Source organism: Ochotona curzoniae, unplaced genomic scaffold (assembly GCF_017591425.1).
Source record: "Ochotona curzoniae isolate NIBS_2020 unplaced genomic scaffold, NIBS_Ocur_1.0 scaffold_1852, whole genome shotgun sequence".
NCBI classification, from domain to species: Eukaryota; Metazoa; Chordata; class Mammalia; order Lagomorpha; family Ochotonidae; genus Ochotona; species Ochotona curzoniae.
In genome coordinates this window covers 35,457,291-35,476,134 of record NW_024467087.1, presented here as the reverse complement: position 1 = coordinate 35,476,134, position 18,844 = coordinate 35,457,291, and the positions used below count along the sequence as shown (strand labels likewise).

General features: G+C 39.4%; 1 protein-coding gene across 1 annotated transcript; it reads right to left on the bottom strand.

Moving 5' to 3' along the window:
- Positions 1-7,777: 7,777 nt before the first annotated feature.
- On the bottom strand, positions 7,778-8,320 carry LOC121169300 (signal peptidase complex subunit 3-like). Its single transcript, XM_040999859.1, has one exon. The coding sequence runs from the start codon at positions 8,318-8,320 to the stop codon at positions 7,778-7,780; it is 543 nt and encodes a 180-aa protein (XP_040855793.1).
- Between the last annotated feature and the right edge of the window lie 10,524 nt (positions 8,321-18,844).

The window sequence follows — 18,844 nt, the reverse complement described above, 5'->3', positions numbered from 1 at the left end:
TACCATTTGGTTGTTTGCATCCAATTGGATATTTAATATTTTATTTACTCAATCTAGCAAACCTAGATGTAGTATTTCTGGATATGGAAGTTTAAAGACCCATTAAGGAATCCAGTCTAATGGGACAAAAATCTGGAAGATGAATAGATAAGAGTGAAATAAAAAGACAAAAGCTGGCAATGCCTAGTTTTGATGGAATTAAGAAGAAACACTTTCCTCTACACTGTCACTGCTACATTGATCTATTTTCTGATGTCCATACTACAGCTTAATAATTTGATGTCTTTCAAACACAAGGACCACTTCTATCCACAACAAAGTCTCTGCTGAGGGTTTAGGAAGGGATCATCAAAAATCAGGAGACATCACAGAAATTAAACTATAATAGTTCTTTATAGACTCTGGGGAAGGTTAGTGGAGAGAGAGGTTAAAGCCAGTCTAGTTGATAGGTACTAGGTTATTTGGCTACACAAAAATAAGAAGTTCTTGGGTTCTACTCACAGTAGGGTCAAAACAGTTAATGTAGTATATATTTTTTCTGTTATAAAAATAATCAAGAAGAAAAGAATTTTGAATGGTTTCACCATAACACATATTAAATGCTTGAAAGCATAAACACATTTACCCTGATTAGAAATGTACGTGCATAAGAAACAGCACATATGTACAATTTTTATGTTTGTTAGAAAGTTTTAAAAAGAAAAATAAGGCATTTAAAACACACAAAATTAAAATGAGATTATCACCACATTTCCACATAATAACAAAGTGAACAATGTCAATTGCTGTAGGCCCCGGTCTCCCAAGGGTTAACTCCACAGCTCAGCTGTTTCTCAAAGGTGTAACAGGAAGGGCAATCATGGCCTGATACATTTAGCCCATGGCTTGACTGCAATTTCCCTCCTTCCTGCTTCCCCTTGTTGCACGTCCTTGGGGGAGCTTAGGTGTTGCTTAACCATTGGGAAGATCCTGGGAGGGGCCAAGCAGACTATATGAGAGAGTTCGACTTTGAATAAAGGCTTCACTTCACAAGAATGAGCCTCTGTGTGTTGTGTGTGTTGTCTGTCTTGTCTGTCTCATAACCCTAGGCCCTCCGCTCGGCTCGGGGTACATGGCAATGCAGGCGTTGCCAAAAATTGCTTGTAAGGATCACTAGCAAGTGGAAGTGTCACACCATGCTGGTAGGTATACAGATGGGTTAACCACAGTGACAAACTGCATTGCACTATATATTGACATGAACATACATACATTCCTTGGCACAGAAATGTCACTCGTTGGTACATGCTCAAGATAAATGAAAATAAATATCTGCCCCAAAGATATGAATGCGGACATTCATTCAGCCTTTATTTATAATAAGCCAAAAATTGGGAATTATTCACACTTTCATATATTTCTGTCTAATAAAGACAATTCAGAAGCTAAAATTAAAAATAAGCTGATACAAGCAATCTCCTCTTTGAGTCTCCCCCTTAACACAACCTCTATGCTTTCTTTACAGGCAATCAAATTGATCTATCAACAGAGTATCACTGGTTCCCTGGGGTTAGGATATGGGAGAGTAGGATTGTTGGGGGGTACAGCCTGGAGATGTTTTCATAATAACGTGTAAAAATATCTACTCAATGATAAGAACTTTGCTATAGTATCATGAAAATAGGAGAAACAGAGATACTTATTATTTTAAAAGTCAAATACATGTACATTTGCTATGAGCACTTATGATCAAGTTTCTTCTTCAAGCTAGAAAGCTCACTGCTTTCAGGCTAAGAAGCTATCTCTGAGATCATCTACTAGACATAACTGGTGATGGAATGAGGTGCCATCTCTAAACTCTGTTCCAAGAATGACAAGGTGGTTTCCTCACTTGTATACTGTTTTATAATCCTCACATGTGTCATTCTACAACCACATCAAGCTTTTGTTCAGATCTATGCCTCACTTGATGAACTGGGCCTAACTCACCAGGGATGAAAGTGTTGGGGTGGAGGGTTTGAGGACAGCTGTCCTTCAAATTTGGAGTGAAGCTTCAGCAATGGTCATGACAGACCCCTGTGCTTCAGACATTGGATGTGAGCTGGCATTCATTGTACAGCTACCCTGGGAAAGACAGAATGTACAACTACTATACTTCACAGAGTGACTGTGTGATCAACAGCATGAAAGTCACCAGGTCAGTGACCAACAGTACTAACACATTTTCTTGGATGGTAAGCATTGTACCAGAGGGGTACAATAGGTTTCTCCACAGGGACTGTTTCTTCACCTTCCCTCATTTTTCTGCCCCAACAAGAAACTTGAAAAGGAGTAGGAATGTGCCCGAACTCACAGGCATCCACAGGCCCACAATAACCACAGGGCACAGACTGGACTCACACAGGTGTCGTCAGTGAAGACGCCAACAACCCTGTGGGTGAGCGTTTTAACCCATTCTACAGAGGGCAAACTGGGCTCAGAGCTGTTTCCTGACCTGTCCTCCAGCACCCCACACAGCATGGAAAGTAGCTGAGGCAAACCCCTGCAGCGGGACACCCCTCTCCTCTGGGACAGGAGGGTCCTACCTTCCCCTCCATCAAGAGAAGGTCTGCACCGAGTCCTAACGCAGACCAAGCCTACTTGGATCTGGGATCCCTTTGTCTCCCCACATTGCAGGGAATTTCACCTTCCACTGCAGGGCATCCATACTCTCTGCTGAGTCCCAGACACCTGGAGAGGTGTCATACTCTTCATGGGAGAACTCACTGGTCTCTATGAAAAAGCCATCACAGTTGGTAATGTCACTGTGATGATGTCTTGTTTCTATGGAAACCATGAAGTGATATGCCTGCTGCTCCTCAAAAAATTACTGTTCTTGTCTGTTGTGCAAAATACCAATCACTTTGACTCCTCAAGTCACCTCTGCAAAATGCATAGTAATTAAAGGATAATGACCGGAAAGAAGGCAATTGGCACAACCCTGCAAGGTTTGGTGGAACAAAGTCTGTCTCTGTTGTCAAGAATTTTGTTTGCTTTAAAAGTGGAAGGAGAGGAAGAATTGTAAAAATTATTTGGTTATTTCAGAGGCAGAGTTAAAGAGAGACAGAGACACAGAAATTTTCCATCTGTTGGTTCACAGTTCAAATGGCTCCATCTGGGTCACCCACATAGGCACAGGGGCCCAAATACTTTGCCATCTTCCACTGCTTTCCCAGGTACGTTAGCAGGGAACTGGATCGGCAGGGATTTGAACCAGTACTCTGATATGGAATGCCAGTGTGTCAAGTAGAGCTTAACTTGCTGTGCCACCAACTCTGACCGTCATCCCCCTTTTTCTTATGTTGCTTGGTGCTTCTTGAAAAGGAGTAGTTCGCAAAGAAATTTCGTGTGTGTGATTACCTTTCATATGCAAACTAAACAAGCTAGCCTTATAAACTAACCAATCAGAGTGCAGTTGTGGCATAGTAACCTAATCCTACTCCTGCAATGCTAGCATCCCATATGAATGCCTGGAAGAGGCTCCTGGCTCCTGGCTTCGGATCAGCTCCAGCCAGTGTGGCCACCTCTCTCTCTCCACTCTGTAAAACTTCCCTTAAAATATAAATAGAGAAATCTTTTAAAAACCTGGAATATTAAAACTTATGAAATGACTACTTACAGTGGAATAGAGAAACAACTCAAAATAGAAGTGGATGATATACACTGTCTATTTTGCTGCCATGAACTAAAAAGACAATAATGATCAACCTAGTAACAATAATCAACTCTAATCTTTAGACTGGTCCTCTATAACCATATTCAAGTAAAAGGAACCAGCTACCTTGGAAAAACAGCCAATTAGGAATCTGAGGTGTGATTTAAGTCAGATAGGTCCAGATCACTCCAGCAAACATACAAAAAGAAGCAGAATTCAAGCTGTTTCCACTTCATAAAGACAGGACAATTTGAGTATTAAAATGATAAATTCTTGTGATGATTAAAGTATGAAATACATAAGCATATATGAGTTCATGGTGATACTCTATCAAAAACCCAAACACTAAGTTGGTACTGTGGAATAGCACTCTAATACTCTGCCTGGAGTGCTGGCACCCATATGAGTGCCAGGTCTGTCCCAGGTGCTACACTTCCAATCCAGTTCCCTGCCTATGACTTAGAAAAGCAGTAGAGGATGGTTCAAGTCCTTGGGATGCTGTACCCACATGGGAGAGCCGAACAAAACTCCTGGCTCTTGCCTTTGAATTGGCTTAGCTTTGGCCATTACAGCCACTTGCAGAGTCAACCAGCAGATGAAAAATCTCTCTTTGTCTCTCCTTCTCTTTCTATAACTCTTTCAAATTAAAAATAAATAATAAATCTTTTTTTAAAGATTTATTTTTATTATTTTTTATTGGAAAGGCGGATATACAGAGAGGAGATACAGAGAGGAAGATCTTCCGTCCGATGATTCACTCCCCAAGTGAGCGCAACGGCCGATGCTATGCCGATCCGAAGCCAGGAGCCTCTTCCGGGTCTCCCACGCGGGTGCAGGGTCCCAAAGCTTTGGGCCGTCCTCGACTGCTTTCCCGGGCCACAGGCAGGGAGCTGAATGGGAAGTGGGGCTGCCGGGATTAGAACCGGCACCCATATGGGATCCCAGGGGCGTGCAAGGCGAGGACTTAACCACTTGCGCCACCGCGCCGGGCCCAAAAATAAATAATAAATCTTAAAAAACTGGGAATACTATAAAAATTACTCATCCTATCCTTCCTGTCTGTTCTGTATCTCAGTATAACCTAGTAGCTGATGAAACTTAATTCAGATAATCCAGCTGCTGAGTGCAGAAGAAATCAGAATTAAAATATCATCATTTCTCAAATGTTTAATGAAATGCATCTTTAGGCCATGATATTCAGAGACTGAAAGAAGTGAGGTGAAAGGCAAATGGACAATTTTAGAAAGGATGGAGCAGGATGGCAATACTTGACCCCATTAATCAATTTCAAAGTCAGAAGACAGCCAGCCAGACCTAATGAGTCCTGTGGTATAACATGGTAGAAATCAATACTTCTTCTGAGGAATCCTTGCCAGAAATTCCTGAATTGAACAAGCTTCTGCATCTAATTAGCAATTCAAATGAATCAGGAAGGGGGACAATGGAACACAATACACTGAGGAGACATTGAGATACTTGGATCTCTGTGAACTTAGGAAAGTAAAGGAACCTCTTTGTGCCTCATTTTCTCTTTTTGTACAATGGGGAGAACATCTATTCCTACCCACGGTTTGTTCCTTGAAGAAAAACTTAATATATAATATAAAAACCCTAAGAACAGTACCTAGATACACAATAAATCAGTATAGTGAGTGTTGTACAAATATTTGTGAGTTGACATTGTGTAGTGTTATAGCCATCTATCTTCTATGCAGTTTCATAGCCGGTCAAACTAAATAACAAGCAGAGTGAGATTCTCCAAAGATGAATTTATTTGGGAGTGGAACAGCGATGGGAAAACAGACTAAATTACATGCATATTCAAGGAGGTTAAAGCAGAGGGATTTTAAAAGGTAAATGAGAAGGAATACATAAGACATTTTGAAACAAAAACCTTTGGCCACAAAGATTAGTAACAGGAGCTTCCACAGCCTGAAATTGAATAGATATTTACCACCCTGTGATACCAGCATCCCAAATGCTCCCTGGTTCAAGTCCTGGCTGCTCCATTTCCAATCCAGCTCCAAGCTAATGGCCTGGAAAGGCAGCAGAGTATGGCCCAAGTCCTTGGGCCTCTGCACCTACGTGGGACACTGGGAAGCAGCTCCTGGCTCCCAACCTGGATCAGCTCAGCTGCGGCCATTTGGGGAGTGAACCAACAGATGGAAGATCTCTTTCTCTCTTCGCCCTTCTCTCTCTGAAAATCTCCCTCTCAGACTAAAAATAAATATATGAAGATGGGGAGAGGGTAACAATAGTTGCTTTGATTTGATTGGTTCTATTGTATACCCTTTTGGAAATGCCGTATTTTAGCTCATAGAGTCATGCAACTGTTGAGTGATAATTGCTCATCACAAATTCAATTAGTAATAATTTAAAAAAAAGCTGGAGATAAAAATGCTAACTTGAATTGAACAACATTCACTAAATACATTAAAATTAGCACACTGTAATCTGTAAACACATATAATTCAAATAATTTTAAAGTAAATTAGAAGAGAAAAATGAAAATACAACAAAGTTACTATTTTAGTATTGTTTCTTTTTAATTGACACATAATCATACATATTTTGGGGGTACCTTGCGATGTTTCAATATATGCGTACACTATGTAAGTATCATATTAGGATAGTTACAATCACATAGTAGGACTAAGCCCTAGTATTCTATATTTAACAAGAACTATTATTCTATATTTAGCAAGAACATATATCCCAAAACAGTCAAAGAAAGATTTGAACATTTCCTCCAAAAAAAGATGCTAAATATTCAAATTCATGATACAACTTTTTGAAACAGATCTCGTTAAACCACTAGCAGTCATAAATAATGTATACAGGCTCTGTACTAAAAGCTGGGAGAGCATTGTGTAGTGTATAGGTGTTTGTTTATTACCTAAGTTGACAGCTTTCTATATAAACCCATTTCATGTGTAGTATGTCTGTTAACTTATGCCCCAAAGTGAAATGTAATCAGTTATAATACAAGTAAAAGAGAAAGCATAAGCTTAGAGAATCAGAAGATTTTAGCTCAGCCTTTAACTCCCTCCTTTCTCGCCACTGGACCTTGGGGCAAGTCAACAAAGAATTTCAGTTTCTTCATCTGTAAGGAGTTAACATTTGTTCTAATCATCTCATCAAATTGCTACATATAAACTGTCATGGCACACATTAGATTGTTTTGTAATAAAAAAAATGCACACAACAAATGTTATTATCATTACCCCAATAGTTATCAAATGTGGTTGCACAGAAAATTGTAAATAATTTACCACTTAGGGGCACTAGGCATGCTGACTCAAATTCAGTTTTGAGAGTAAATCATGCAAACATTATCAACCTTCAATAGCAATGCTAAAAAACCATACACAGACATTAATACAAACTGACACTCTTAGAGAAAACACTGAGAGCCACACATTTGGTTGACTTGGGAGTTTTAAATGAGTTATAATGACTTACAGCTATGAATGGCTATTTTTTAAGTAAAGAAACTTGCTAAGCCACCTGTTTAAAAATTAACACAAGCGTTATGGGTAGTCCCAAGACAAATGGAAAAAAAAATCATCATTTTTTATCTTTTTGTAAGCCAGACTTCAAACAACTAACATCAACTTTTTCAGTCATTTAAAACGTAACTTAAAAGAGAATGTGTACTTGTCCATCAGATACAATGTGTGTTTATGTAAAGAAAGGCAAATTGCTGAGTGCCTATAACTCCACACGTATCTGGAAGTTTTAATTATCCTTCATACACTCTTGATAAGCCTATAAAGAGCAAATGAGATACAACCATCATTTCAAATATGTATTGATTTTTACAAATCCTTATTATGAAGTTGCCTCATACTCCTAAGGCAATATTCGATGCTCATGACCTCCTTGTTCCCCAACCTTCTTCCTCCAGCTCCTCTTCCTCCTTCTTTTTTCTTGTCTTGGTTGTAAAATTAAGTTTAAGTAGGCCATTATTATTTCCCTTCAAGCATTCTTTTTCTTGTTAGTTCTTATTCTAAAAATTAATGAAAAACAAATTAAGATGCAAGTCAAGAAATAAATGGCATGTGATTTGTTAAGTCTAAAACTCTGTTTAAAATTCAGAACAATTTAGTAAGTCTTCATTATGTCATATGCATCTGGAAATGGGACGGACACATGTCCTGATCCTGTCACAAGAGGGAGAATCCCAGCAATTGGCACGACATTCCAAGATAGGGTCAAAGTGACATTCGGGTTTCCCTTGAGGCCATTTCCGTCGTCAAAGAAAAAATATTTCGTTTTTATATCTTTCACCTGAAGCTTTGGATTGTCACCTCTCAGGACAATCTTGTCCCAGAGGACCACTTGATTCACAGCATTGTATTTTGTGGAGTATTCTGCTGATAAATAGAGAAACAATTGCTTGACGTTCCAGTCAAATGTCTTCTCCAGATCTGCAGTTATATGGAACGTAAGAAGTCCCAAGTCACTTCTTCGTCTGGGTCCAGTGAAGTCTTCTATGTTTTTTAGCAGGATCCGGGAAACCTGCAGCTGCACCGGTACGCACCTGTCTTTGAAGGCGGTGGTTACGAAGCAGCCCAAGGTGAGCGCCGCCATGACGCTCAGTGAGAAAGCGAACAGCGAGTTCGCTCGCGACAACACTGTATTCATCTTGTCTCTAAACCGCGATCCTGTTTTCACCGGCAGGAAGGGCTCTGGGTTCTGCTTCCTGGGGCGGCACCTGCTCCTGAGATCCGCACCTCTTCAAATGCGCGCGTCGCTGGGAGCGCTCCTCGCCCGGATGCTTTTTTGCCAATCACTGATTTTTACTACAACCGCTATGAGCTGAACTAATCCGAGAACACCTCCGACTGTAGGGAAAAATCTAGCTCAGAAAACAGCAGCAGCGGATTTCCACAAGGCCAAACCAAAAGCCCAGGGATCGTCCCAGATTCTGTCTTTACAACCCCACACAGCCACTGCAGGGCTTGCCTGCCTTTCCAGGAAAGTCTAGTCAGAGGCAACCTTCCCTCTGCTCACGGCTGCAGGGACCTATTTTACCCCCCTCCTTCCCCTGCCTTTTTCCAATGTTCCCTCACAGCCTGTGCTCTCCTGTCCACTGGCACACAGCATCCAGAGTCTCCTTCTGACAGCTGAGTCAGACCATGCTATGCTGACACTCTAACCCTCCACACTCCCTTCAGCCCTAACACTTCCCCTCCCATATGTGGGTACCACTTCTGTCAGGCTCCAGCTATGCCAGCTATTCCTTTGCTCCTGGGTCTACTGGTGCTACAGCTGACACAGGGACACTGAAGTATCACTTCCTGAGAGAAAACCTTAATAACAGTTCCATTCTAGAATAATCCTTCTTCGAGTAATTTTCTACTGTATATGGTTATTTCCTTCAAAGCGCCAATCCCCACAGAAAATTAAGCTGCTTATTTCCTTGTCTGCTTATCGCTAGTCTGCCCAAAGGGAAATGATACTCCGGGGGCCCTGTCTGTCTTGTTCTCTGCTATTTCTTGATCAGAACCTCTTATATAAGTTGTTGAATAAATATTAATTGAGGAGTTGATGTCGTGGCATAGTAGATTAAGCCTCCATAGGTGATGCTAGCATCCCATATGGGCACCGGTTTATTTCCCAGCTGGTCTACTTTGAACCACCCCAGGCCATTTCAGTCATTTAGGGAGTGAGTCAAGAAATGGAAATATCTCACCCTGTCTCTTCTTTCTCTGTAACTCTGCCTTTCAAATAAAAATAAATCTTTAAAATACTAATTATTTGAAGGAAATTGTTACCTGTTTGATACGACACAGAAGACATGTATTTTAAGCTGAGTGGCAGGAGTAACGAGCAATGAGACCAAATATTAAATGATTCAAAATATAACAACTTTGTTATAAGTCCACAGCAGTACTTTTCAAATGTGGATGAACACCAAAACCAACTGGAAAAATGACTAAAAAAGTAGACATTTTTCTCTGACCCTCTGTTGCTGTGATTCAGCAGACTCAGAGTCTAGCAAAATACTGCTATTTTAGCAAGTACTCCTTGACAATCCTTAGTAAGTTGTTGCCTAAAATAGCCCAAACTAATTTGAGGCATTGGTGTAGAACTCCCAAACTAGTTCAACTCCCTTGACATGCAGAAAGCCAATCACTGACATCAGGGTGGTGGATTCATTTATTTAGTAGTAGGTATTTGTTGCAAAGCACAGAGCACGGAGCCTGGCCACTGTCACTTGATTCCAGGGCTCTCCAAGGAGTTAGGGGTGAAGGTTCATATAAGTTAAATTTGGAACTCAGTGGTTCGTGACCAGTTTATGTCCAAGTTGCTGGTTGGTCAGTGGAGCTTGTGACCTACCTTTGATTGGTGGTTGTACTCTTTAGGGAATTTGATGGGCAGGTGGGCTCCAATTGCTCTGGGAGTTACATGAATGTGACAGTTACATTCTGCCCAATCCTGGAATTCCCCTACCCTAATCACTCCAGGGCAACACTGGCCATTGAAGTTCTCTTCTATTGCAGAAGCAAATGACTCACTGAGTCCGGAGATTATAACTTCATAAGGTGAGTTGGATCACACTCTTAAATCAGTGAATTCCTTTTGATAACGGATAGGCAAGGGCAGCAGGTGCTACAGGAGACAGACAGGAGTCTGGGTTCTGTTTTACATTATAGGGGTTTGGTTTCAAAGTGGTCCATGAACCATACTTGGAAAAATATTAACCTAAATAGCTCACATTTCAATATGAGTTGCTTATTGTCTTTCATGGAAAATTCTGGGACATCTGTGGTGTCTCTATTAATGCAATTCTCTAAAAATGCACTAGTCTTCCCTCCTTTCCCATATGGGCTCTCAGTCTCCAGAGTATTCTTGCTGGTTGGGAGGCTCTATAGTTTGGATATAATTTGAATTGAATTCATACACGTTTTCAACTGCAAAGTCATAATTCAGTGGTATGTAAAGGGTGAAAGCATAACTCAATTATGATGTTTGGGAAGTATGTTTAATGGGAGATCTTTAAGTCATTAGGGATACATATTGGGAAAGAAGTTCTCATGTAACCTCTTGTGTTCTCATGATTGTTACAACAGACTAAGTTGGGGCCAATCAAATTGATCTGTTTCCTGGTTCACCACCTGACTTTTTTTTTTACACACATAATTCACCATTATCATCCTCCATACTCACCAGAGCCTAAAGCAATGGGGATACCATGACTCAGACCTGAACTTCTAAAATAGTGAGCTCAATAAGCTATTCTCTCATATGGTTGGAAATTACTGGAGGAAACAGGAGAATGACAAAATAATGGATTGGTGAAAGCAGAAGCTGACTTGATAAAAAGAAATAAGGAAACCATGTCAGCCCAGCTACTGAGTATCTACAATCCAAAAGTGTAAGGTGAAGAATTTTACAGATAACACATCATAGATGTTGCTGTTGTACTTGTATTCCCCATTCAGGAAGAACTGAACAATTTATTCTACACCAGCAGAGTGAAGGGTCAGTTGTTTCAGCTATTTCATTGCAGTAGCAAAAAGCTGACCAATACAGAAGGATTCTGTTTTGTAGATGAGGCCATTGGAAAGCATGGCATGTACGTAAAATATCCCACAATGAAACTCAGATTTCTTCACTCCCTTTCCCTGAACCTCAGATTCAGTAATACGTTTGGTTCTTCTCTATGGGCTCTCAGTTCTGGGGTGCAAAATCCAAACCCTTGTCTGGTATGACACTAGAAGACAAAGCAAGGGGATAAGAAAGGTGATGAAATAGAGACAGAAGTAAGAGGATGAAAAAGTACATTAAATGAAAGGAAGAGTGGGTCATGGCTTGCCTTTTCCCACTTGAAGATGTGCAATAATGCTTTTGTGCTTCCCTGGCTCCCCTGCAATGATAATAGTGGAATTTAGCCATTTGAAAGAAATTGGAACATCTGAGTCATCCTGCTATAAATAAACAATATATGCATGACTAAACAAGCAAATAAATCAGAGAATGCTAATCACTTTAGAAGAAACAGCAGCTTTGGAAAAACAGCACACAATAACACTGTATTAATTGACTCAAGTGAGAATCATAAATGGAAGCTCAGTGTACCTCCAATTTCACAGCAGTCTCTGAGTCACCATGGTAACCATGCTGGCATAGGAAAGGTGAGGAAAAAGCACAGCAGTCAGTTTAATCCCCTTTCCAAGATGTGCTACGCATTCAGAAGAACTGACATAATCACAGTAATTAACCTGTAGTATTCCTCAAAATAGACATTCCTAGAAGTGTCAATGATATACAAATGAATATACATATGCATATATACAAACCTATGAAGACAAATGCTCTTTCTCCCTCTCTTACCATTTAAGATTCTGAGAATTCTTTACAGTGGATTCACTGCGCAGTGAAAGAGAGCCACGCATATCAACGAATTCATTTTTAACTACACATATAAAGTTGAAAGCCCCTAAGTCATGTTATTATGCTGAATGATTCTTCTGAAGTTATCTGTAGATTTGACTATTGGAACATGTTTATTCCTAGCTTGAATATACTGGCAATGATCTCCTAATGCTTTTATGGAAGTATACCATGCAAATGCAACTTTAGTTGTGCTTTAATCAAGATAATTCTTCAACAGTTATTGTAAAACAGCGTGCTGCTGTCATTTTGTAGACAGCATAACCATTGGAAATTACATTTTAGAATTACGCTGTTTAACATCAAATTTTTGAAATATAATGGATAATCCATACACACATTTGCAACACCTGTACAGCCTTACTGAGAGAACTAAAAGAGACCTAACTGGAAGAGGAAATAGCCTGATGATGGGTTAGAAGATTCAATATTATCAAAATGCCAAGTCTTGCTGATTTTATCAGTAGATTCACTACAAGCTTAGTAAAAATGATATCAATGTTGTAAAAGAAATTAAAGGACTATTCTAACATTCAAATGCAAATGTAAATTTACTATATAAGGGAAAAATCCTTTTTTAAAAGATGTATTTATTTATAAAATCAGAGTTATATATAGGGAGGGAGAGACAGAGACTATTCTTCCATCTTTTGATTCATTCCCCAGATGGTTACAATGGCCAGATATGGGCCGGGCAGAAGCCAGGAACTTCATGTGGATCTCTCAAACACCTGTGTCATCCTTTGCTGCTTCCAGGCCATCAGCAGGTAGCTGTATTTAAAGTGGAACAGCTGAGACACAACCAGGAGCCCACATGGGATGCCAATGCCACAGGTGGTAGTTTTACCTATTATGCAATCCAATAGAGACAGGGCAGTCTTTTTTTTTTTTACAAATAATACTAGAACCTTTAGATGTCCATATGCCAGAAATAAACTAATCTCAGAGTGTTTGGGGATGTATATATTCTCCATTTGTAAAAGTCAACTCATGGAGAATATGAGAGCTACACATAAAAGTCTAAACATATAAAAACTTGTAGAAGAAAACACAGGGGGAAATTCTTGTGACCTTTGGGTTAGGTAAACATTTTCTGTTTGAAAGATTTGTATTTATTTTTATTGGAAAGGCACACTTACGTAGAGAAAATGAGGCAGAAAGAAAATTCTTCCACCCACTGGTTTACACCCCAAGTGTTCACAATAGTCAGAGTTGTGCTAGACTGAAGTTAGGAGCCTGGAGTCTCAGCGTGGGTGCAGGGGCATAAAGACTTGGGCCATCCTCCACTGACTAACCATATACATTAGCAGGGAAATGAATCAGAAGTGGAGCAGTTGAGACTTTAACTGGTGCCTAGATGGGATGTCTGCACTGTAGGCAGTGATTGGCACTATGCCACAATGCCCATCCCCAGCAAATATTTCTTACATATTACACCGCATTCAAACCATAAGTGAACAAATTTGTAAATAGTGCTTCCTTAAAATTACTATCTTCTCCAGTGATGACACTTGAGGATGGAGAAATATAAGAAAGGTAAATAGGAAATATATTCATAAATCATATCTGGCCAAAGGTTTATATTCAGAAGATAGAATATCTTACAACATTCAATATGAGCCAACTAGACATTCCAATTACTATGTAGAAAAATGATTGGAACAGATAGTTCATCAAAGCATAAGTACAAATTGTACATAATCACATGAAGAGATCCTCAATGTCATTAGTTGTCAGGGAAATCTAAATTCAAACTACAATGAGATGCCACAAACCTCTCCTACTGCCCTGAAAAATGAATTGAGTCACAAAAAGTTGACCATATCAAGCAGTGGCAATGTTGTGGAGGTTGATGTTCTCATACAATACTTATTGAAGTGAAAAATCATACAAGCACTTTGACAGCAGCTTGGCAGTTTCTTGCAATGTTAATCTCACATCTATCCTGTGAGTCAACCACTGTAAACCTGCTATTTAGAGAAAAGCAAACCATACGTCCATGTGGAGGTTTTTACACAGTATTATAGCAGCATCATTTAGAAGTGGCCCAAAACAGACTGACAGAAATATAACTCCTTATGAAGGACTATACTATTGTAACAACATGGGGAAAATCAGTCGGGGCGTGGGAACTGGGAGGGGGATTGCAGACTCTATAAAATTGTACCATAAAATTCAAAATTAAAAAATAAAAATTAATTTTAGAAAGTGCCCCAAACAGAAAATCGCCCACTTGCCCATGAAAAAGTGGATGGCTAACATAAGATTGCTGCTTATCAGCATAATGGAATACCATTTAGCAATTTAAAAAGAATTGTTCACACATGCAACGGTATGAATAAATAATAAATAGGCTAGATGCAAGACGTCACAAAAGGATTCACACTAAACAACTTCATTTATAAAATTTTAGGAAATGCAAATTAGTGGTTGTCTGTAAATGAGAAGGAGCAGAAGGAACATGGGGCCTGGAAGGAGCTAGTTATGTGAGAAGATTGCAAAGGGGTAGGAAAATGATGATGGGGTGATAGATATGCTTATTACCTTGACGATAGCATTGATTTTACTAAGGCGTAAAGAATGTCAAAACTTACTAAAGCAAACAGCTAAATACATCCAAAGTATCACATATGAATCATATCTCAATAAAGCATTTGAAATACGCATGTACTTTTTCCATATTACTGATGCAATTATCTTAATCAAAAGGAATAGATTCCACAGATATGGTCTTTTTTCATTTTGCATTTTATTATTATCATTATCATCATTTTATGATGCAGTTCCATAGGCTCCTGGTATTTCCCTTATCCCAGCCCCAATTTCCCCACCCCCCAGTTCCTCTATATCATTACTAAAGTATAGTTCTTCATACACAGTCATATGTCCATCATCACTTGCATGGACAATGGCAGAGAGTCCAGCATCCTATTGTCAAGATATAGCACACAGTTTCATTGTAAGTCCATCTTTGTCTGGAAGTAGAAATGCATACTACATTGTATCCTCACATCTAGATGTTAGTCTCCATTTCACAGGTACTGTACATCCCCTTAAATGAAAAGTCATAATACAAAATCAACAACAGAAAGAAAAATAGAAATTTACAATGCCATGAAGTTAAATGACATATTACTAGAAATGACAGTCTCCATTACACAGCCACTATACATCCCCTTAAATGAAAAACCACAAAACAAAATCAACATCCAGGAGAAAAAAGAAATTAACAACACCGTGAAGTTAAATGACATGCTACTAAATCACTAATGTATAGCTGAAGAAATGAAAATCAAGAATCTTCCTGCAGAAAATGATGCTACTGTATGATCTACAAGTCTTTGAAGAATTTACTCAGAACAAAGTGTTTTGAAGAGATCTATAGTTATTCATCCTGAAGTCTCAAATTATAAAAATTAGTTATGCTTTTATTTCTCTCGTATAGAACTTTCATTTGCACATAATATGAATCTGCACTTGCTCTAGAGATTGTAAATGTTGGGAACAGTGGGGATTCCTTCTTGTCTTCACAGACTTCAGAAAACTGTAATGTGAGCAGGGGCCACAGTCCCTCCTTTCCCTTTTTTTTTTTTTTTTTTTTTTTTGTTCAGCCATGTTCCAACTGCAGTTCACGTTACTGTCACACGGTGGCGCCAGCACACCAACGTTGTCATCCTCCATAATGTCTCCCTCAAAACCCAGCTAAGGCTTGTATGTGTAGAACAATCCCAACACTTTCTGAAACCACGGAAAGATTTAAAAGAACACTGTAAAAAACAAATATTCTGGGTTCCCAGGCATCATCTACATGCTGAAGTACGCAGTAGCTCTTTCTGGCCTTGGCAGTCTACTTTGTAAGTGGCTGCAGAACAGCTCCGAGTAGGATGCAGGTAATGGGGAAGGGGTGGGAACAGCAGAGAGGCGTCTGGCCTGCTGGAGAGGGGATGACTGAGAGTGAGTGGGAGAGGGCTGGAAAGCTGGAGAGGGGTCAGTAACAGGAGGTGGATGCCCTGGTCTCCAGAAAGGACTCTTCCACTTTATGCACTTCTCAACCCACACTGAGGAGCAAATGGATAAAGGCAATACTTGACAATGGCAATAAAGAGAAACAAATGTGATACATATTCACAGTCAACAACAAATGGATCTTATTTAATTTGTAAGAGTGTATATTTTAGACTCAGTATCAGAAAGCAAGCCATCTTAGAGCATTTGTTGCTCTTGACAAAATGTACTCCTTTTCATTTAAAAAAAAAACATGAAGAAAGATGTGAAGTCTCCTTGTGGCCATATCCACACTGTGGCTTTGAGAGTAGACGGGCGTTCAAGCACAGAGAAACAAGAGGAGGAAGTCAGGAAATGAATGAGATCAGTTTTCAGAAATTTTTCACATATCTGCAGCAATCCCTGTAGAGTCATAATTTTTCCAGGACATAAAAAAGCACATTTTCTGGGTTATGTAAGCCGAAGATAGGACACTGGTCCTCTGGAGAACTGCAGATAAGCTACAGCTGTGAGTTATAGGAGTCTCTGAGGCAGAAGAGCTAAGAGGAGCTACACACGCACACGCACAGTAAACACAGGCTTTAAGTTTGCTTTGCTTCCCCCATGACACTGAATATAAAGAATTCTTTTACAAAGTCAAGACTACATGCATATGCTACTTTTGTCAGTCTGATCACAAGTACATTCAGTTTAAGCTTTTTTTTTTAATTAAAACTATCTTGTTAATACAAAATTTCAAACAGTATCTAAAACCACAATTGGGATTCTAAATTAACGTGCAACTTATACTGGCCCATCTGCTACCATCTGACTCAAATGTATCTTGTCAATGTAATGGTGCATATTTTCCAGACCTGGTAAACACACACACACACACACACACACACACACACACAGCATCTTTTCCAAAGGTGTAATCACAACACTCATGTTCTTGTTCTTTCCATTAAATAGTCTCCAGAGGTTTTACATTACAATTGTACTAGTCCTTGTGGTTTCAGTATATTTTAACATTTTAACTATTGACATATATGAGGGTGCTTCAGAAAATTTACTTAAGGGTACGTTTATTTTGGTGCACAGATTTTTAATATCTGTAGTTTCTCAACAAAAACTCACCAAATTCAAGATACTTTTGCAAGTGACATCAACCATTTAGTCCATTTCTAAAGCACTGTATGACCTTGGCATTTAATCATGTCAGTAAGTGGGTTTTTTTTTTCATATTGTTAAGTGAAAAAAATATGAGTGGCTTTTAAGGATTTTTTTTTTAAAGATTAGGGAACAAAAAGAAGCCTGAAGAAGCAAAATCAGGACTGTGACGTGAATTCCAAAGACCCCCTTTTGAAACTTTCCCAAAGATTCTTTTGTTTGATGACAGGATTGAGCAGGAGCATTTTTACAATGGAAAAGGAATTTGGTGAAGCTTTATCAGGCAGTTAAGTAACTGTCAAAGATTTGTTCAGCTTTCTCCGTAAAACACCGTTTCATGTGATCATTCTTTGGCCTTCCAGAAAGTCAACAGGCACAGTGCCTTGAGTATCCCTCAAAGTGTTTACCATGGCCTTTGATGTTAGTTGGTCCACTTTCGCTTTGATCAGAACACTTGATAGCCGTTGCTTTGATTGTGCTCTACCTTCAGGATCATGCTGGTACAGCCATGTTATTATCTTCTGATATGGTTCTTCAAAGAAATACTTTAGGATCTTGTTCCAGCTCATTAAAAATCTCCCCCTGAAAACTATTCCTCGCTGCTGATTGTAATAGTTTTGGAACTCACTGAGCAGAAAATTTGCTCAAATGTAATGCTTCAGAATTTTGCAAGAGGAGCCAATTGACATGTCTATCTTGTTTGCTATTTTATCTCTTATTAATTACTTTAATCAGGGCACAAACAAGATTAGTATTTCCTCCCAGGTTGACAGGGATGATATAACACAACAGCTTTCATCTTCAACATTGCCTTATCCCTTTAAAAAAAAAGTTTTCAGTTTGTAAACTGCTGATTTTTTTGGGTGCATTGAACTCACAAGCTTTGTTTGTTTTTTTTTTTTAAAGAACAACCTACCTACATAAAAAGTAGAGCAGGTGTGTGGGGGGCAGAGAGACCAATCTTCCATGCATTGGTTCACTTCCCAAATATCTATAATAGTTTGGCCAGGCCAAAAGGAGCCTAAAACACTCCATCAGGGTCTCCCATGCGAGTGGCGTGGGCCCAAATACTTTCTGTTGCTTTCCTGGGTGCATTCAGAGGGAATTTTATGGGAAATGGAGCAGACAGAACTAAAACTGGCACTCACCTGGGATTCTCTTGTCATAGGTGGCAGCCTAACTCACTGCACCCCCAACAAACAAGCTTTTCACAAAGCATCAGTGGCTGCACAGTTCTTCTACCAAAGTTTCTTCATAAATCTGACATTTCTTCTTGCTTCAATTTTAACGTAATTTATGTTGTTTTGAAAATACCTCATTTTAAACTGAGGACTCATCTTTCTTACTACCTTAAACCGGATTTTTAAAGGACATATTAGGATGGGTTAGTGCAAGGTAGTTTTGGTGCAGTCTTTGGAAAACATGCACAGTTCTTTTTTGTTTGTTTTTCATAATAAAACAGTTGGAGGGTCCAGTGCAGTAGCCTAGTGGCTAAAGTACTTGCCTTGCATGCACCAGGATCCCATATGGGTGCCGGTTCTAATCCCGACAGCCCCGCTTCCCTTCCAGCTCCCTGCCTGTGGCCTGGGAAAGTAGTCAAGGACGGCCCAA